The 21,786-nt window shown below is 40.4% G+C and overlaps 1 protein-coding gene across 7 annotated transcripts in view; it reads right to left on the bottom strand.

The window, feature by feature from the left end:
• ELF2 (E74 like ETS transcription factor 2) overlaps positions 1 to 21,786 on the bottom strand; it is a 215,658-nt gene that overhangs the window by 68,428 nt on the left and 125,444 nt on the right. Inside the window, exon 1 of one of the 7 annotated variants that reach the window (XM_030191718.1) lies at positions 20,026 to 20,175. The exons of the other annotated variants lie outside the window; for them this stretch is intronic. Within the exon in view, the coding sequence (XP_030047578.1) occupies positions 20,026 to 20,083 (58 nt within the window). The 5' untranslated portion in view covers positions 20,084 to 20,175. Of the gene's footprint in view, positions 1 to 20,025; positions 20,176 to 21,786 lie in introns of those variants that run through there. 7 annotated transcript variants of the gene reach the window in all.

Below are 21,786 nucleotides of genomic sequence, written 5' to 3'. Positions count from 1 at the left end.
TATGTCATCTAGATTCAATGCGGAGATACGCACATTAACAAGGTAATCAGAGTTTTAACAGCACTTAATAAGCAACAAGCACTAACTGGAAATAATTACAATTTATGCGTGGAAATTGCTACACATATTCTATAAAGAACTGAGCCTAAATTGCAAAGTGCGCAGTTCAAAATAAACATGCTTAGCTTAAAAGGGGCATCTTTACGGGCGTTTTGTGGGCATTCTAGAATTTCCATACGTAATTACAGAATACAGGTCAGTGTGACAATCTACAGGCACGGATTTTGACATAAATGGAAGCGCATAGATTTAGGTGCTACGGTATTGACTAAGCGTATTCTATACACTACACATATCTTATAGAATACGCTTAGTTCAGTGCGGATTTTTTTTTTAGGTGCCATATATAGAATCTAGCCCTATAAGCAGGTACTTTCTCTATCCTTAGAGAGCTCACAATCTAAGCTTAGTAACTGGGGCAATGGAGGGTTAAGTGACTTGCCCAAAGTCACAAGGAGCTGCAGTGGGAATCTAACTCAGGTCACCAGGATCAAAGCCCTCTGAACTAACCATTAGGGTACTCCTCCACTCAATACTAAATGTGGAAATTCTGAATATGTAGCTGAGTTGTGGCACTTGAGGACTGTGTTTGCCTACCCTTTACATAGAGAGAGAATGCACCAGAAAATGGCGCCACTGGGCTGCTTGGGGCACAAAAATTTGTGCGGCTTTCATGATCAAATCCGTTTCCCTGAGAGTGTGTGACTGTGTGTGTGGGCTGTGGAACACCTCCACTGGTGTAAGGTGAGGATTGATGTGTGTGTGGGGTGGGGGGCCTGCATGGATGCAGGAGGACCCAGCCTCTGTCACAGGGAGGCCAGAAGGACCTGCTCCCTGAGGACCCACCCTCTGCCGGGCGCAGGGGGAGGAGAAGGACCTCCTCCTTGTCGGGGGGAGGGGGTGCTTTCAGTTTGGTCTTAAGAGGAATTTAGCTACTGATTCAGTTTCAGTAGAAACAAAACTCAGATTTCACCCACTAGTCTAATCTACAGTTTATATTCTAGCAACTCCCCTAGCATCCAAAGCAGATTGCAAAAAGGTTACATACAAGATACACATTAAAAAAATAAAAAAATCAATCCAAAAGTAGTAAAAATAAAAAAAATTAAATTAAATTTGCTAAATAAAAAGATTTATAAGGAGTGTTTTAAAACAAACTCTAGCTAATTTAGTGAAACTCCTACTTTACAACGTAATGCAGGTTTATAAACTTCTCTAATCTGATTTTTGATAATAAGAATGTCTTAAAAATCACAACTCTCATGAACACCTGTTAAACAGGTGCACTTCTGAGGCCCTCTAAAAGTATCTATTTTGTTTTTCCCTGGATGCCATAGGTGCTCAGAGTTAACATAGTAACATATTTTCACTTGCTCTGTAAATATAATTTCAATTTCTACTGCCACTATCCGCATGCTGTGTTTGTCCCATTCTCTGTTTAACCTGCCACACTACTAATGTTCTGACCAATGACCCCTCGTCAAGTCCCAAAATGCAGCTACATAAAGAGAGCTCAGGATAACACCATAGATAAGAACAGGGCAACAGGAAACGTCATGCAGAAAAGACCTGTATGAACCATGAAGTGAGGGACGGGCAGATTAAAATCCAGGAAGAACAAAGCAAGCCGATTTTGAACTTTGGCTTTCCCTGCACAGATAAAGGTGCGCTTTCAGAATTTCCTGACTTATTTAAAAAGGATACATTTTATTAAAGGCAAACAAGTTCTGGAGGAATTTTAGAGCAAGTACTGCCAATCCCAGTAGTACCTTGACTGAAAGGAGTTTAGAAGAGGGGTTTTAAGTACATAGTGAATGCTTCTCTGGCCCGCATAACCACCACCCTACTTCCCAAGCAACCCTGTCTCTCTCCTCCTATTTGCTCTGTAATCCCAGTTGACCTTCTTCTACGCCTTACCTCCGCCACCTCACTTGGCGAGTGGATTTTCAAAACTTTGATCTTTTTGACAACTTTAGCATATAACAAATTTACAAAGTTAAAGCCACCAACATAGTAGATGACGGCAGAAAAAGACCTGCACGGTCCATCCAGTCTGCCCAACAAGATAAGCTCATATGTGCTACTTTTTGTGTATACCTTACCTTGATTTGTATCTGCCATTTTCAGGGCACAGACCATATAAGTCTGCCCTATCCCTGCCTCCCAACCACCGGCTCTGGCACAGACCGTATAAGTCTGCCCAGCAATATCCTCACCTCCCAACCACCAGCCCCGCTAAAATTGCATAGAGAAATGCTGAAATCAATTTTGACGACGACATCCTCTCCCTTCTATCAAATGAACCTAGGAGCAAATATTTTCCAATTCATAAATATCGTGGCTTACCCTTTACTTGCATTTCAAATTAGATATTATATATCAAAAATCTCACACAAAAAATATCTTTGAAATAAAGAAAAGCCTAATAACAAAGTGGTAGACTTTCCAATATTGCAGGAGGAATACGGGCTGCAAGCCAGAGATCAAGTCTATTACTGTTGTATCCGTAATTATATCCTTAGCAAGGCACGAGAGGAGTTGGAACTGGGAAAAACATCTTTAGAAAATGCATTAGAGAAGGGCGGGGGCAGAGGGAGCATATCGCGTTTATATCTAGCGTTGTTAAGTCATACTGACCCCCAAACAATATATGTGAATAGATGGGAAACAGCATTGCAAACTACAATAACTAAAGACTGCTGGAAGAGAGGATATAGGTATCTCTTTAAACCATCTTTGGCTCAGAGTGCAATCGAGAATGGATATAAGATATATTACTGGTGGTATTATACGCCAGAAAGACTGCATCGTATATATCCAGAGGTATCGGCAGACTGTTGGCGAAATTGTGGAGAGAAAGGAACATTTATGCACATCTGGTGGGAATGTCCCAGAATAATGGAATATTGGAAGACAGTTATCTCAACAATTTCTAAAGTGATTCAGCAACCCTTCCCATGCAAGCCCGAAAATTGTTTGCTCCATATCAAACCGGGCTCAACGACGGGGGTACAGCATAAGCTGGCGACACAATATCTGGTCGCGGCAAAAATTGCTATAGCAAGAAATTGGAAAAAACAACAGTCGCCGGATATGCAAAAAGTATTGCAGAGAGTGGACTTTTTGTATCAAATGGCCAAACTGACAGCTATCAGAAGAGGAAGAATGGGACCCTTTGGCAAATTATGGCAGTCCTATGAACAGTTTAAAGAACAGCAAGAAGCACCACCATGATACGGGAGGGAGGGAGGGAGGAGGGGGAGGGTGGGACGGGAAGGTATAGGGATAGTTTCAGATGTTAGACAAGTAAATCAAGCATGATATGTAATGTTGTTTTATTATCTGTTTTTTTTTTTTTTTTTGCTTGTTGTAATATAAGATAAATCTATACCAATAAAAAAAAAGATGGAAAAAAAAAAAAAGAAAAGCCTAATATCCATAAAATTCCACATATCCCCCCCCCCCCCAAAGAACAAGTGTTACATAAAAAAAAACATGTATGCTTAAAATGCAAACAGATGCATTTGTGCATTTCAGCTTATAAACATTATGCATGACAACAGAGAATGAGGGCAGATATAGGCTAATTTTATTCCTGGTATGTGCAAGTTTCAGCATCCCTGGTCAGACTGTCGTTTCGATGGATCTCTTTTTTTCTTCATGGTAGAGATAACATTTTTGAAAATATTAACACACAACATTTTTCCAGTCTGTTAAATATTAACGTGAATATGGCAGGTACAAAAAGTATGTTTACCATTTTAGTACCCACTCCGCAACATCTCCTTTGCAGAAATAACAGCTTCCAACTGTTTCCTGTAGCCAGCTAAATCTTTTTGTTCTTGTTTTTGGATTTCCCCTCCCCCCAACTCTCTTAGTTCAGAAATATTCTTTATCTCCTTGCATGCACTGTCCATTTGAGATTTCGCCACAGATTTTCAAAGTTCGAAGACTGCAAAGGTTAATCCAAAATCTTCACCTTTCTTTCCTGTATCTCATGGTTGATTTTTAAAGTATGTTTCTGAAAGTCATCTTGCAAAAATATCCAACCTCTCGACTTTTTATTTGTGCTGCAGGTACACAATTGTATGTACTCCAAAGCCTTGAAAGTAGAGGAACTTGAAGAAATGGGATGCTTGGAAAACTTGTGGGACTCAATTGAATGGGGCAGTTAATAGTATTTTACGTTTTGAGACAGTGGAAGTTCAAGAAATATAAATACATCTTTAAATGGAAACAAGTTCTAGAAAGAACATAAGCGAGGCACAATGGGTGAAAATACTTCAAGATGGTACGAAGTGTGTTAATTCATGAAAATGCTTATAAAGTGGTCTCTCGGTAATATTTAACACCAAAATGTGTAAAAATATTAGTCAGAGGCCTCGGACAGGTGTTGGAGGCAATGTGAGAAGGTAGGTACTCTATATGCATATCTGGTGGATATTCCCCAAAACTCAAGATATCGGGGCTTGGGTGACAGAGAAAATGCACACAACAGGGGAAGTGGTAGTGCAAAAGATTCCCAAGATATGCTGGCCTTGTGGGGAGAAGACAGAAATGGGAGGAAAAAATGCAAAGAATGGGGGTTTTAGCAGCTAGGTGGGAAATTGCAGCAAAGTGGGAAGGTAAAGATTGTCCCACACTGCAAGACTGGAGAAGTAGAAGGTTAATGGAGGAGAGGGAGGTAAGGGTAAGGTGGAATAATGGACTTGCCTTTGGTGGTAGACGGAGGATCAAGAGGGCTTAAATACATCCCTGATGGGCTGATGATCAGATGCAAGCACTAGAGGCTGTTAACGCCATACTAGCATCTGCGTTTGATACCACCCCATGATCAGAGCCCCCAAGCGCGTGGAACACTTTGCCTGCGGGCTCTGAATGCAACTAGCATGCAAAACAGGGTTCTTAGCGCAAGTAGCATGCAAATGCATGCTAAATGTATTCCTCAATGATCAGCTTGTGCACGCTGTCCACAGCAAACCCTACACAAGCTTGGACCTGGCGTTAGGTTTGCAGACCATTGGAGAGGAATGGTCAGCCCTGTCCAGCATGCATTTGCATGCTAGCAGGCCCCCCATCCCCCCCCCCCAACGGCACCATATGGCGTGAAACCCCACCTAGCGCATCTCAGGATGAAGTGGCGCCGATGCTCATGATCGATGAAGATGAAACGCCTGATACCGAGGCTCCTCACTGGAAAGCACCGCCAGTGCCTCTTTACGAAACCTCAGTACTTTTGGGTCATCCTCCTCTTCATGAGAGAGCTCTCCCTCCTCTAACGGCTCTTTCAATGACGACGGCCACATCAGATAAGGAGAGAGAAGCAGACAGCCTCATCTGCCCACTCCTGGAGGTCTGAACAAGATCTCTTAGGCGCCAGAGGACCAGCGGGGCGAGAAACTGAAGTACCCTGCAGCAACTCCAACTGTCCCTGCTTCAGTCAATAGGCCTGGTGTAACAGCAATATAAACTCCAGAGAAAATAAAGATCCCGATGCAGCTGAATGCTTTGTCGGGCCCTGAGGTTGTAAAATGGTGGCTGTGCTCCACACGTGATCAGACAGAGGCTATTCCTGCCCGTTTCCGTGCTCTCCTGCATCAAATTGTGCACCGGCCCTGCCAGAGAGCCCAAAGATGTTGCACCAAATCTGAAGATGTGCTGCTGCCAACCATTTCCTCCATGTCCCTCGTGATTCCTAGCTTGCACATATTGCAATGCCCAATACCAGTCAGCGGGTCCCACAGCAGGAATACCGTGTGGGAGTAGCCATTGAGCCTGTCACTGCCAACTGCTCCCCCCAAAGCTCACAGTCTCTATAAGTCTTACTCCAGATGAGACAGAATCAGGACTGATACTCTGTCCCAAACTCTCCAGTAAACCTCTTTCCTTCTCCTTGCTCTTTTTATTTTTTAAGGTTGTTGTGATGGAAAGGAGAGCTCCACAGGAAACAGGAGAGAGGTGAAGGGAAGGAAGAAGTAAATTCGCAGGGCACCACAGACATATGACTCTGCAGACGCAAGCCACCCACAAAGCTCAACTGGGGACCAGTTGACCAACTGGACCAGGAGCAAATCATTCAGAACCAAAGGCTAAAAAGTATGTCCATCCACCTGGAGATAGAAAATACTGAGGAGCTGGACTGCATACCAAGAGAGACGTCACAACTCAGTTCTCTACCTCCACTTGGTGGTTGATGGACACAACCCCCCCACAGGTTCTGGAATAGTGGGAAGCTATATAATGGAAAATTCATTTAAAAATGCTTAGACTGTTCCTTAATAAAGTCCATGACTGCTGGCAGCAGACAGATCACAGCCTGCGAAGATAGAAGGGTCAGAGTATTTGTTCTAACACAGAACTGTCTTCATCTATTGTCCTAATGAATCAATCTACTTTATGAACTTAAAATAGTTATAAATCAAATAGGCATTCAAACTTTTACACATGTAATATACCATTTTCAATCTGTTAAAAAACAGCTAGTTAATTTTGCATTAAAAATTATAGAAAAATGTAGTTTTAAAATGCTGTAGCATGTAAAGGTGTATCAGCTTCAGTTCACTTTGAATTAGTTGCCTAAATGTTTATATACAACTATATGAATCCTTTGTTTCTCACTATCACAAAAAAAAATAATAATAATAATAGAGAAACCTACTGCAGCCCTCACAAAATTCTTCCCTCTAGCCAACGTTATCAGTGTTACACAGTCACCATTTAACCCAATTTATAATTGTCACAAGACCAAGCTGGGAAAAATTCCTAACCAGTAGAAATATATCTAGGGTAAAGTCTTCTATGAAATCTTGGTCATTCTACCCTAAGACCCCATTTCAACTTTACATGGTCTGCTGAAATGGACACGGTGCACCAGGGTACCCAATACTACCCTTGATTTTGAGGGTATCCATAATGAATATGTATGTTGTATATACTGGAAATTCAATGTACGCAAATTCATGTATTACATTACAGCAATCCTGTGCACTAACTAGGTGAGCCTTCATAATAGGAGATATAGATCGGTGTATCCCAATCATAACGAATCGGAGAAAGGTTTTCTTCATTCAACGTGTAATTAAACTCTGGAATTCGTTGCCACAGAAAGTGGTAAAGGCAGTTAGCTTAGCGGAGTTTAAAAAAGGTTTGGACGGCTTCCTAAAGGAAAAGTCCATAAACCATTAAATGGACTTGGGGGAAATCCACTATTTCTGGGATAAGCAGTATAGAATGTTTTGTACTTTTTGGGGGATCTTGCCAAGTATTTGTGACCTGGATTGGCCACTGTTAGGAACAGGATGCTGGGCTTGATGGACCTTTGGTCTTTCTCAGTATGGCAATATTACCAAAAAAGGGGCATTAAAAGAATCCTGTTTAGTCGTACCCAACTCTGCAGAGCTATTTGAAAATAACGACTTGAAGGTATAATTTGTTTATAACCTCTGATTGGCACTTCACCCAGCATTTACACCAGTCTTCCCAAATACCCAGCCTGCGAGGTTTGCATGATAGTCACAAGATGAATCTACATGCACTGAAAACCCAATATATGCATATTTATTGATTGTGTGGTCATCAGGGGAGGTTTGAGAAGCCCTAATTTACAACCATGTGTTTGATATCTCTTTTACCTAAGAGAATATGCACAAGTCAATGAAGTCCAGTTATTCCTGAACTCTTCTAATAAAATAATGTAACCTATCAACTGGATTTCTTGGGGTGAAAAAATATTCAAAATATAAATACTAGTCAACCTCTATATAAGAAAAGTAGAATATTCTTGAATATTGCATTTTATTTTTGTAATTTTCCTCTTCCTACAGGCAGGTGCCATGAAGGCATCCCTTTAGTTGTATGTGAGCCAACGTAACTGTTAGCACCCAGGATGACCAGGATTTTCCACTTCTGCAAATCTTTAGTATCAAATTTGCTACAGTAATTTCTGACCTGGCAAAATTCTAAAGCCACAGGGATTGTTTATTAATTGTCTTTTCATACTTGCAGCCATTCTGGTAACCTGACTCTGCACTTATTCACTTGAGCTCCCCACCATGTTCCCCTGTCAATACTGTATTACATACTGAGTTGGAATTACTACACATGAAAAAGTAAACAATGACAATATCTAAAACACCTGAAAAGTCAGCAAATCAGTATAGCCTCCCTCAGGGTGCACAGCACTTACATAGAAACAGCAGCAGCTATTTTATTGGAATTGTAAGCTCAAACCCTGAAGAGTTTATTCTACCACTTCCTAAAGAGGGGGGGGGGCCTGAGCTGGCCCTGGGTCCTATCATGTGTGAGATTCCTGGTTCAAGCTCTAAATTGGGTTTTCTGTGCCCCAGGTCAGATGGGAATGCTGCAGAGTAACACCTTTTTCAGCAGTAGCTCAAGATGAGTGACATTCAAGTAAATTAAGTATTCACTGTCCCTGGAAGGCTCAAAATTTTGTACTCAAGGCAATGTACAGCTAAGGGGCCCTTTTACAAAGACGTGTAAGGGCCTACGCACGTCCAGTGTGCGCCAAATTGGCATTACTGCCAGCTACTACGTGCCCAGGGCAGTAATTCTGAATTTGGCACATGCCAAAAACACAGTAGAAAATCTTTTCTATCGAGTGGCGCTTACCCAGCAGTGGGCGTGCACTGCATGCCTACTGCCCGGGTAGCACATGAGACCTTACCACTAAGTCAATGGGTGGCAGTAAGATCTCTGGCCAAAAATGGATGCACGTTGGTTTTTAATTTTGCCACACGTCCATTTTCTGGCCCCTTTTTCTAGGACATGGGAGAAACTGGGCCAGCGTGTGTGCCCAAAAGATGCACTCGCACTGCTATCGATCACTTTTTGTCGTGGCTTAGTAAAAGGGCCCCTAAGTGACTTTTCCAAGGTTATATGGAGATGGTGACCGCTTAATGGTGGTAGCCAGATTCAGGACCCATGACTACAAAGTTACGCCCTGCTGGATGACCCCTGGTTCTGAACCAATGGGTTTTAATACAGGAGCACATGACATTGAATATCAGAATTATTTTTATTCATTTTTATGTGACGTGGAGGTACATATTTTATATTTATATCTTATACATGGTATTTTTGTTACAGCAGACATTAGTGCCACATGGTTGCATGTGAAGAATTTATAAGTATCAGCAGACATCTAACATAATGGTTAAACTGCTGTGTTTATCACAAAGAATATGGTGTAAAGTCTTTCATTACACTTAGTGTCTTATCCTACTCCTGTATTTTAGTTCTGTTATAATCTTTGTATTAATATTGATATTTTTTATACTATTTTTCTAAAATATTGACAGTGTTTTTGTATGATTTTGGTTTTAAGTGTTCTCCTGATGAAGGCTGTTATGCCGTAACACAGCCTGTGTTGATGACACCTAGCTGGGACTTATATATATATATATATTAAAGACTAATAAATTACCTGATATACATCATCCTGGTACTTATTGTCTTTATACTCTTGTTTTTTTTCCTAGTTAAGAGCACATATAAAACATGGGAAACCCTCATTCCTGCAAATAAAGACTAATGACATATCCTAGACCCAGGTCCGACAGAGCTAGAAATAAAGAAATGGGAAGAAAATGTTATCAAAAAATTGAAGAAGGTAAATCAAACTGTAATAAAATACCATAGATAAAAAGCTGATTGGTGTAAGGGTTTGTCCCTAGTGTGACATGCAAGTATATTGTTCTATTTCACAAGCTTATAAAAACGTTGTATTAGACCAGCAAGATGCTGCTTATGATACACAAGCTTGAGAGATCAGGTGCTTCCTTTTGTAGGCTACAGATTCTCAAGAGTAAAGTTTTCTCCAGTGCCACGAGAAATAGCTTAATGGTTAGAGAACCAAGGAAACCAGGGTTCAAAATTTTGACCTTGGACAAGTCAGTTATATAACTCTCCTTTGCCTCAATTACAAACTTAATTTGTAAGTCCTTTAGGATAGAGAGACAAGCCTGCTGTACTTGTATATAATGGGGCTCATTTTCAAAGCACTTAGCCTTCCAAAGTTCCACAGAAACCTATGGAACTTTGGAAGGCTAAGTGCTTTGAAAATATGAATGTGTCTTAAGGTACTACTGAAAAAACATGAGCTAAATCTAGGGCCATTTAGTAAGCCGTTCTACCATTTTTAGCGCGCGCACTAACACTAGAGACACCCATAGGAATATATGGGTGTCTCTAGCATTTAGCGCCCACTAAAAACACTAGCGCACCTTAGTAAACAGGACCTCTAAAATAAAAAATAAAAAACTCTGAAGAAGAAATTAGCAGTAATTACAAAATCTCTCTAGTTTCCTCACACTACAATGGTCTAATATAAGTGTTTTAACTAATTTAAAACTAGAAATCTACAAGACTTCTGTGGATGTATTACATGACAACCATTAATAGGTATATGGGAATAAAAACCACCCCCATTAATGACCCGTGAGGATTCAAATCAGCGTTCCAAGTATGTTTGGTTAATATATTTTTGGAAACTGCGTTTTACAGGTCATTTTCTTTATGTTTTATTTCTACCCTCAAGCTATAACTGCTCCCTACTCGAGTTGGGATACTCAAGGCCAATGTTCTTCAATACAAGGGCTGGGGGTGGTTCCCAGTGTCTTTCTGGGGGATTTTCCAGCTACTCTACCTCTGTGGAGGAGTGGCCTAGTGTTAGCATGGTGGACTTTGGTCCTGGGGAACTGGGTTCAATTCCCACTGCAGGCACAGGCAGCTCCTTGTGACTCTGGGCAAGTCACTTAACCCTCCATTGCCCCAGGTACAAATAAGTACCTGTATATAATATGTAAGCCGCATTGAACCTGCTATGAGTGGGAAAGCGCGGGGTACAAATGTAAGAAAAAAAAATATATATATATATATACCCAGACTCAGGACAGAAAGGAGAAAATTGATAGGAAGAGCCACATGCTTGATGGACAAGGTATTCCTCAGTAGACAAAAGAGAATGCATTTGGAAATTCTCACAACCTTGAAAATACCCTCAATGAAGTTAAGTGGGCTGAAGGGGATGGATGGCATTGGAACACACTAATCAGCAGTGTTGTGGTCCCACACAGAAGATATTTGGCAGCTCTCCTTCAGGTCATTAGAATACGTGGCCCTAACTTAAAAATTAATGAAGACTACTAATCCAGGCAGAATACACCTCAATGCATCACAACTATAAAAAAGAGAAAGATGTTTGCCATGGATATTGCCCTCTCCAGAGGCTTGTTCATCTTTAGGGACACTGGGAGCTTTACAGAGTCTTCCAAATCTCATTATTAATAATAATAGTCTGGTTCTGAGGCGACATCGGTTTCTTGTTCTAGACCTTTGTGAAGGTGAGGGATAAGAGACAGAGATCGTGTGAAAATTTTAATGTTTGTATTTTGAAATTTACAGTACTAGTTTGATGTATACTGTCCTATGTTGAGATAAAATGAACCAATTTGTACTTGTTCTATGTAATCCAGATTTTAAAAAAGGCAAAGCAAAATAATGTTGCCAAAACCAAAGAATTAATTCTGCAGAAAGTACAATTTTATAATTACTGTTGATTACCCCCTCCCAACAAGGCTTTACCTTAGAGCTGAGAAGAATTTAGTGCCAAATTCACAAGAAGTAAGAAACAGATACCCCCCCTGTAGAACTAAAGCGCATAGATGACCTTTTTTATGTCTCTTTACGCTGCAAAACAAAATACTTTTCACAAGGTGGAATCCAGTAAGGAAACAAAGCTGCTTGCAGAACCTCTCCGATCAGAATCTAACAGGGTCAATCCTTAGGCCAGACCATGTTATTAATCACCCTTAATCCCCAAATGCTTTTTAGCCACTAAGCATCTGGCTATGAGGAACAAGCCAGGTTTCATGATCAGCTTGTAGTGGAAGACTTCCCTAAATTATACATAACACTGCTAGAAGTGAAACCTCTGACCTAATGCAGTGGTTCCTGGGACATACTCAGCCAGTCCAGCTTTCAGGATTATCCACAATGAATACCGTGATGCAGCAGCTGCATCAGAATCCCAGGGGTCATGGATGTCAGGAAGTAACCAGTTGCTATACCTAGTTAAAGTGCAAAGGTCAAAAAGAAAAGAAAAGAACCGCACAAACAAAGGTTTTAAAATAAGTCCTTACCTGAGAGATGTGCCATCTGCTTCCACAAAAAGCCCTTTAACCAAACACAGAAGTCTTGGGGGAGGGGTAGCTGGGAAGCAGACATGATAGCGAGGTTCAGCAGGCAACCTAGGAAGGAAGCTGCATCTGGGAGATGTAGTGCAGCAGCCTGTTTCTTCCCTGGTGGGAAAGGCACTAAGCTAATCAGTACAGCAGATACAGTAAAGGTGTGTGGCTGGAAAAACTCTAGCAGATCTAACAGCCACTATAAGAAGGAACTGCCTGGGAGAGAAAGGAAAAGAGGACTGGCTGAAAATCCCTGGGTTACTGATAGTCCTAAAAAACTAGAGGCAGGTAAAAGCCAAGCTCAGCAGAATAGGGAAAAGTCTGGAAGAAAAAAAAGCCCAGGAAGACTGTATTTGGTAGCCTAGGAGAGAACTGAGAACTGGCCTGGATTGTAAAGAGGGTTTGGAATTGCCCTGGGTTGTGAATTGGGTAACTGCCCTGGAGTAAAATGGGGGTTTGGAATTGCCCAGGGTTGTAAAAGGAGTGTGAGAACTACCCTTGGCTAGAAAAGGGGAGTATCATTGGGGGAACTGTTCTTGGTGTAAAGATTAGCCCTGGGGTAACCCAGCTAGTAGTGCTGTCCGATTCACTCAAAAATTTTTCAATTTGATTTTTTTCAAAAAAAAAATTGGTTTTTCGATTCAATTTAACTAGATTGAAACAGTGAGGCCCACATGCTAATATTATAACACAAAGGGTTAAAAAAAAAAAACCCAGGCAGCAGCAATTGAACAAAGGCAAACTTTAATGTGAGCACGCCATGCTGTCTTACACCATGTGAAAACTGAAGTTTGGTCAAGACTTATATCTTCCAGTTTTTATTAAGAAAAATCATTTTGTCCACTTCGGCTGATTTCAGACAACTGCGTCTTGCAGCTATAATTTGTCCAGCAGCAGAAACATGGTCAAAAACAGAATAATCCATTTGTATATCTAAAAGGTAAACTTCTACAAAGATGAAGATTTGATTCCATGTGCCCCAATGAAAGGAGAGTTTAATTCTACTACCATTTAATTTCAATATATTCCATCATCTTTAATAAAGATTCTTGACAACACCAGGCTTCCCAAGGCAGATTACAACAATTAAGATGAACCCATCAAGGAACAGGATAGCCTCACAGAAATCTGGCTATTCACAGATGCGAACCAACAATAAACAACAACGTGGATGCAGAAGCGCATTGCAGTGACAGCTGCGCGAGGGGGTGGACAGTACACAGATTAACCAAATTGGCTTACTTGCTTACAGTGGACTCGACAGGCGCCTCACGTCCACTCCTGTGTCTATTAAACCTCCTTGCTTGGCTTGACTGCCGGTCCCGCCTGCTGATGTCAGTTCCTGTTCCGGCTTGCACCAGAGACACAGTGCGAGTGAAAAAGGGAGGGAAGCAGCGACAGCGGCTCGGGTGACAGAGGGTGAGAGGTGGGGAAATCCCGAATTGGGCCTCTCTATTTTTTTGCAAAATGAATCAACGAATCGTGAATTGGACAGCACTACCAGCTAGAAACTTGGGACAGGAGAAATAGAAGAAGATAAAATGCGTTTAAAGGGAACCTTGTATCTTGTTTAAGGTCTTTCCTACAACCTTGTAACAAGGTGTAAAGGTTTAGCTGACTATTATATAATTGTGCTAGGAAGCCAAGGAATACTTTTGTTGCATTCCTATTCTCTGGAAGGGAAGAGAGCAGTATTGTTTAAGTAAATGAACATTGTAATACCCAGAATACATTGCATTTGTTTATTCCAAACCTTGTGAAGCCTTGATTATTGGCTAGGTACTGCCTAGGCCAAGGGGGTGGCTGCTACCCGAGAGGATAAAGTAGCGGGCAGGATAGCTCAGTCATAGTAGAAAGGGAGTCCCTCAGGGCCAGCCCTTGCCACTACAGAGCAGTGCTTGGCTCCACTGAAAGCATTAGGACTGGGACAAGTTCACTAGGGCTCCACTAGTGGTGACAATATGCATTTTTGCATACAACGGAGGCAGTGCATATGCAAGTCTTTCAAGCATATTCATTATGGACTCAGAACTGAACCGAGAATTACTAAAGCAGCAGGCTGACAAACAAGGAAACCAGGATTGAGATTCCACTACATCTGCTGACAGTCCCTTGTGATCATCTTTAATTGCCTCAGGTACCCTCTAAAAATTGTAAGCTCTTTAGGGAAGGAGGTGTATGTCATCATTAATATTTAGGTGTAATATTTGTAAATGTAGGCTTAAAAAAGCCAAAAATGACTACCATGCCCTGTCCTAGCTCTCCACAGTACTAATTACAACACAACAGTGACCCTTTTACTAACCTGCATTAAGCAGCTAGCGCAGTTTTACTGTGTAGTAGACAGTGAGTGCAAAGGGGTCTTGATGTGAAGATCGAGGGATGAAGGGTTGGGAACCTTCTGGAGGGCAGTTGGAAGGATGGGAACCACCTCACCGGATCTTTTATTTATTGTCGGTTGGCCCTGCACTACAATGTAAGTAGTACAGTTGCTTCCACATTACCTGCAACTGCATGTAACGCAGGGCAGATGCTGAACACGCCCCCCTGCCTTTATCACAAAGGCTTTGTGGTTACCACATGTTCATTTTTACAATAAGTGCAAAACTTACCACATGGTTGTAAAAAGGCCCCCCATAATCTGATCAGAAGTGAAAACATGAAGTTTTACTTTTTTTTTTTTTTAATTTATGTAACATGACAAAGATCACCTTTACTATTTATAAAACTGTAAAATTTGATCATGCAAATGTCCCCTGATTAGCTGGAGCTTAGAACACAAGTTTCTGTCAGGCTGCTAGTTTCCCAGCCGGTCTTACAGGAGGAAACTGCTCTGGCTTGAATTCTGAGTAAGTCAATGGAATAAAAATAAGCTCAGGTTAGTTTAATTATGTTTATTAGTTACTCTGTCCTTCACTTTCATTACAATCGTGGCAAAATGGACTATAAAAATTGCATAGAGAAATGCTGAAATCAATTTTAATGACGACACCCTCTCCCTTCTATCAAATGAACCTAGGAGCAAATATTTTCCAATTCATAAATATCGTGGCTTACCTTTATTTGCATTTCAAATTATATATTATATATCAAAAACCTCACGCAAAAAATATCTTTGAAATAAAGAAAAGCCTAATATCCATAACATTCCACATATTCCCCCCCAAAAAAACAAGTGTTACATTAAAAAAAAAAAAAAAAACCATGTATGCTTACCTTTATGAATAAAGGTAAACATATAGGAGTGGAGAAGTAGCCTAGTGGTTAGAGCACCAATCTTGACATCCAGAGGTGGCTAGTTCAAATCCCACTGCTGCTCCTTGTGATCTTGGGCAAGTCACTTAACCCTCCATTGCCTCAAGTACAAACTTAGATTGTGAGCCCTCCAGGGACAGGGAAATACCCATTGTACCTGAATGCAACTAACCTTGAGCTACTACTGAAAAAGGTGTGAGTAAACTCCAATCCAGAGGTGGCCAGTTCAAATCCCACTGCTGCTCCTTGTGATCTTGGGCAAGTCACTTAACCCTCCATTGCCTCAAGTACAAACTTAGATTGTGAGCCCTCCAGGGACAGGGAAATACCCAGTGTGCCTGAATGTAACTCACCTTGAGGTTCTACTGAAAAGGTGCGAGCAAAATACAATTATAATATTACTCCACTGTAAACTACAGCTGTTACTTACAACCTTGGAGTAATTTTATAAAAGACTGTTGGGTGTAGAAAGCCTCTTACAAAAGTACTCCAGGTGTTACAAGCATAAAAATATGCCCATGATAAGAAGTGGCAAAGTTTCAGAGGACAAGCTGGCATTTTATTTGGGGTGTGTGACAAATTTACATGTGTATTTTTATACAATCAGCAAGCTCCCAAGCTGGTGTAAATGCATACAGGTTCATTTTACCAATTACCTATACAGGATCTGTGCTGATATTTTATAAAAACAGACGCTTACATGTCTTTATAAAATAGGCTATAAAGGGCACTTTTTCGCCTCTTCACACTTGACTATATAAAAACTACTCACTCAATATTTAAAGAACGTTCTAATCAAATTATTTTAAAATCTGAAACTCTAGAATATAGTGATGCATATTGTAAAGCAGGATTTGTAAAGCAAATTTACTTCTCTATAGCACTATTAGACATGCACACTGCTGCTGTTCAGATATAAATGAAAGATTAAGATTCATGAAGCTGGGACAATCCTAGGGTGCAAAGGATTTTCAGCCCGACAACTCAAGAGTTCTTTGGGTAATTTCTTAAGTTCTACATCGTTTTGTTCCTTCCCTTCTGCGGTGAAATTTTGAAAGAAACTGATAATCTATTATTGCATTTTTAAGACTGAGAAATGGGCACTAAATCTATTGAAGCGGAATACATCTAAAACTAAGTTATTATACTTTGATAATACTTTGGTTAAAATTCCACAAAATTTGGTTCTTAGTACAGGGGATGCAATGAAGAGTGCTACATTGGAGAAACAAGTCAGATGCTAAAGAAGAGATTTAATTTACATATACATCATATGAAAAATGCCAGTACCAACCAGGATGTCATCTCTGTGGGGCAACACTGTACACAACCAGAACACTGTACCAGTGATTTTATGGTGAGAATACTGAAAGGGAACTTTAAAACAATACAGGAGCGTAAGACTTTTGAAGTTAGAAAGATTAAATATTTTGACACCCACCAGACAGGACTTAACAAAGATCTGGGTTTTCTAATCCATTATAAACCATAAAATTGTACTGCTTTGTCACCCTATCTCAATGCATACCTCCCTGTCCCTCATCCACCCAGCTCTCCCTGTCTCTCACCTACCCCACCCTCATCCTGTTAGACTGTCACTGAAATGCTTTGATGTTTCACTTATATATACTGTCATCTACCAACATTTGCTTATTTCTGGTCTGACGAAGAAGGGCTACCTTTAAAAGCTAATCAAAAAATGTATTAAGTTATGTCCAATAAAAAAGGTATCTTATTTTCCATGTTTTATTTTGTTCTATTTTTGACAGGGGAGAAATTGAATTTTGAGAAATTGTCTAGCGTGTTGGGAATCATTTTGGACACATAATTAACATTAAAAAAACAAGTAAATTTAAGTAAATGAATATTTTTTAAATTTAGACAACAGCAATACGCTTTTTACCCCCCAACTCAATATAGAATGTTGGTACAGACAGCGATTATGTCGCAGTTGGATTATTAGAACTCCCTGTATACAGGGATTAATCAGATCTATCTGAAGAGACACCAAATGTTGCAGAACTGTGCAGTATGATTAATCTTTAGTTTAAAAAAAAAAACAATCGTGTGACATCATTATTTAGGGAGCCACATTGGTTGTCAGTAACTGCCAGAATAAATTGATTTGCTAGATTCATAAATTTATTTATTTTTACAGATGTCCATTAGATGATATTAGATGATATTTCTTTGATTTCTTATCAAAATTTATCACAATCTAAATGTAAATATTACGCATTAGACAGCGTTCCCGGCAGTAATTTAAGTTGTACTTCCCAGAAATCTCATCAGTTGTTAAAATGGAAAAATAATAGATATTTACCTAGTATATAACTCACAAAGGTCAGCCACTTTGTTATCTGAGAGTATTTATACTTTCATTCTGGATATACACTCACTGTACTCATGTTTTCTTTGTAGTACTGTTCTTGTTACTATTATTTATTTGTTGCATTTGTATCCCACATTTTCCCACCTATTTGCAGGCTCAATGTGGCTTACATTATGCCGTAATGGCAATCGCCATTTCTGGAATGAGAAATACAAAGTGGTATTGCATTAAAGTTCATAAGTAAGCAGTCAGGTATAGAGAGTTCATTACCGGAATGAGAAATAAAGTGGTATTGCGTTAAAGTTCATTAGTGACAAAGTATATAAGCAATCAAGTATGGAGAGTTCGGTTTTGTTCAGTTCTGGTATAAATTTCGTTGTCTGGTATTTAGGATGGATCATTGTGGTAAGCCTTTTTGAACAGGTTCGTTTTTAGTGATTTTCGGAAGTTTGTTAGGTCGTGCATTGTTTTTATGACGTTTGGTAGTGCATTCCATAGTTGTGTGCTTATGTAGGAGAAGCTGGATGCATATGTTTATTTATATTTTAGTCCTTTGCAGCTGGGGTTGTAGAGATTCAGGAATGTGCGAGCTGACCTTTTGGTGTTCCTATTATCGCTTAGGAACAGGAAGAATTAGGGGTTACAGAGGATGGGAAGACTTGATGGGTCATATGGCCTTTATCTGCTGTCATGTTTCTATACATTTGTGACTTGTTTATGTCTGAATTTAACTATTTTTGTATTTTCAATTATACTCAAAATAGTTTTCAAAAAAAAGAAAAACAACAAAGCAAGCAAGCCTAAAAAAATGCTTAAACAAGTTAAGATTTACATAAAATATATTCTTGTATCAGTTTTACTTCTTGGTTTATTAAACAATTACAGCACAGAAATAAACAGGTTAGTCTACGTCTACTTTCCTACCATCATCCTATTTATTCTTTGCATTTTTATTTCAATTTCTTGGCATCACATGTCAAGTTTCCATTAATGAAATTTATTTTGCCTTTACAAAGGAATTCATCCATGATGAGATACAAGTATAGACGACAAAGTTATTAAAAACAAAACACTATAACTACAAAAAAAAGTTCTATAAAACTCTGACAGTTGGGTGTAAACGTACTTGACTAGGAAACCCAGTTTCTAAACTGGCAACCCTGCCACAACGTGCTACTCAAGGCTCAGGAGGCCGTACTCTGCACGCCACTTCCGTGTTTACAATCCTCTCCTCTTCCCTCCAATTCCATCCGCATTGTAATCCCCCGACATCAACCAATCACCAGTTAGCTCAACACCGATTGGTCCGCAACACGGAAGAACCAGCTAGCCCATAGGTTGGCATTCGGTTTTCGAACGTCCCCGGGAGCTAATTGGCTAGTGTCCCCTGTCAATCAAGTCAACACTACAGTCCGTTTGATCTCTGCGCTTCCGCTATACAGATTTTGGGGGAGGGAGAGGGGAAAAGGAAAAAAAAAAACCTTTCGTGTATTCCCGGGTTTTTAATGTGATATTATCTAGCAAACACTTTAACGTTCCCTAGCACAAAATATCCAGAAGCGATACGACAGCTAAAGCACACCACAGAGCAAAAGCGAGTAAAATGCACAGGTGCAGCTATTCCGGTCGCGGCGACTAGCGGGACTTTCAATACCCGTTATGTAAGATAAAGAGAATAGAAAAGTTTAGAAAATAAACTAAAAGCTGTTCTTGCATTTAATAACAACGCTGTAATGGTAACATAAGCCACTGGTTTTCTAATAAAACCCACAAAAGATACCCTGCGAGAAAAATTTCCATCCTCCTCGGCCAGACAGCGTGGCAGAACACACAAGGAAAGACAACAATCTGCCACACTTCCTGCTTCCCAAGCAACGAGTAAAACACAGAACACCCCTCAGCTTGAAACAAGTCTGCAGAGTAAAAGCATGCGAGCCACGAACAGCCGCGAAAAAACCGCAGCCGTCGGTGCCTCTCACACAAATGTAAAAACAGGAAGATCTCCTCCAACGCCGTGCAGGTTGCTAACCAAAAGGTGATCACTTCCTGCTTTGCCCTCCATTACGAGCGCCCCCGAAATCACAGCATGCACAGATGCCGCCAGCCAAGCTGGCAGTACGGCACACAGCGGCATGCACCCGCCTCCCCCGTGCACAACTTCCTAGGAATCTTTACCGGCTCGGATGAGCAGATCGAGCTGGTTGGTGGGCCCCTCGTGCAGCGACGTCGCCATGTTTATCCCGCACCTTCTGCTTCACATTGAGTTTGCACGGAGGCGGCGGCACGGAAGGGGGCGGAGAAAGCGACGCCAGAGATCCTTGCGCGGACGGCAGCAGATCGCAACTGCAAAGCTCCTTTTGCGCTGTGAACATCCGCGAAATCCTTCCGCCGACCCAGCTACGCAAACAGGAAGAGAGAGGAACAGGCTGACTGTCACAGGCAGGCAGCGTCAGCGTCACGAGCTGCGCGCGCGCGTACACAAACAACGAGCGACGTGAAATGGGTAGCTTCCAGCTAGAAAGTGTTAGAAAAAAATTGATGTAGATAACGAAGGAAAAAAAAGGTTATCAACTCACTGCTTCAGTGGCACTTGTTTAAAAATCAGCCCAATTTTTCAACACTGTTTTAAACTTTCAACTACACACTTGCTCAGTAGGGAAACATACAACGTTCCCAGTCAGCTAAAATTAACCCATTTTTGCTCTGTGTTCCAAAAATGTAGCATAAAAATAATTTTTTTTGCCAAAACAGGTTAAGTACAGCCACAGTAATTGCAAACACGATGCAGTAAATAACGTTTCTATGTGATAATCGTATGGGAACATGCTAGGAAATACCTCCAACCGTTAGAACAAAAACTGCACTAATCACATGGTAATTTTTGCTTTTTAATATGCAATAAGTGCAAAAACTACTGCACTTTACTAACCAGGCACCTCAGACTACAAGTTTTATTTAACTTTTTGTAAGCCACGTTGTGCCTGCATGTGTGGGAAAATGTGGGATATAAGCAAACCATAAATAAATAACAAGCAAAGGCACCAAACCTCCCCATAGTCTTCCATTCTCCTTAGGCACAGAAGGCACCTCAGAATCTGTATAAATGGCCAACATAAAAAATTGCTTCCCTGTTATTTGTAATCTAGCCAACCAGAATAGTTTAGGATTGGATGGTGGCCCATGGAACACCAATTTTGATAAAGGGATCTGGAAAACTATAGACTGATGAGCCGGATGTTAATGCTGAGCAAAAGTGGATTAATGGGATGAGCCAGCATAGGTACAGCAAAAGCAAGTCTTTTCTTCCCACCTTATTTAGACCTTCAAAAAAAAATCTACCAACCAAATGAATGGTGTACAAGTTGGTAGAACATGTCTGGATTTTCAAAAGAGCCCTGTGATAGACTTCTTAGAAATTAGAAATTATAGTCATGAGACAGGAGGCAATGCCTTATTGTGGCTCGCAAACAGGATAAAAGACAGAAAACATAGTAAAACTAAATGGTCAGTTATCTACACGGAAAAGGGTCACTGGTGGAGTGCCCCAAGGGTTTGTTACTGGGACTTGTGCTGTTTAACATTCATAAATGGTCTGGAGCTAAAAGTGATGAATGAGATGGCCAAGACTGCAGATGATACAAGTTATTAAAAGGACAGAGAACTACAAGGATTAACAGAAATATTTTCTGTGACTAGACTGAGAATCTAAATGGCCAATGAAATTTAAGATGGATAGATGCAAACTGATGTAAGCAGGATTATTTTTCCCTATATGCAACTACAAAATGAGCTCTGAGGTAGGAGTCACCATACAAGAAAAAGATCCTGGAGTAGATGTAGAAAAAATGCTGACATTTTCAGCCTAATGTCTCACAGCTGCTTTAAAAAACAAACAAATAATGTTAAGGATTATTCAAAAAGGGATGGAGAACAAAA

Source organism: Microcaecilia unicolor, chromosome 2 (genome assembly GCF_901765095.1).
Source record: "Microcaecilia unicolor chromosome 2, aMicUni1.1, whole genome shotgun sequence".
In the NCBI taxonomy this organism is placed as follows: domain Eukaryota; kingdom Metazoa; phylum Chordata; class Amphibia; order Gymnophiona; family Siphonopidae; genus Microcaecilia; species Microcaecilia unicolor.
Note: the sequence above shows the minus strand (reverse complement) of the source record. Positions and strands in the feature narration are given on the sequence as shown.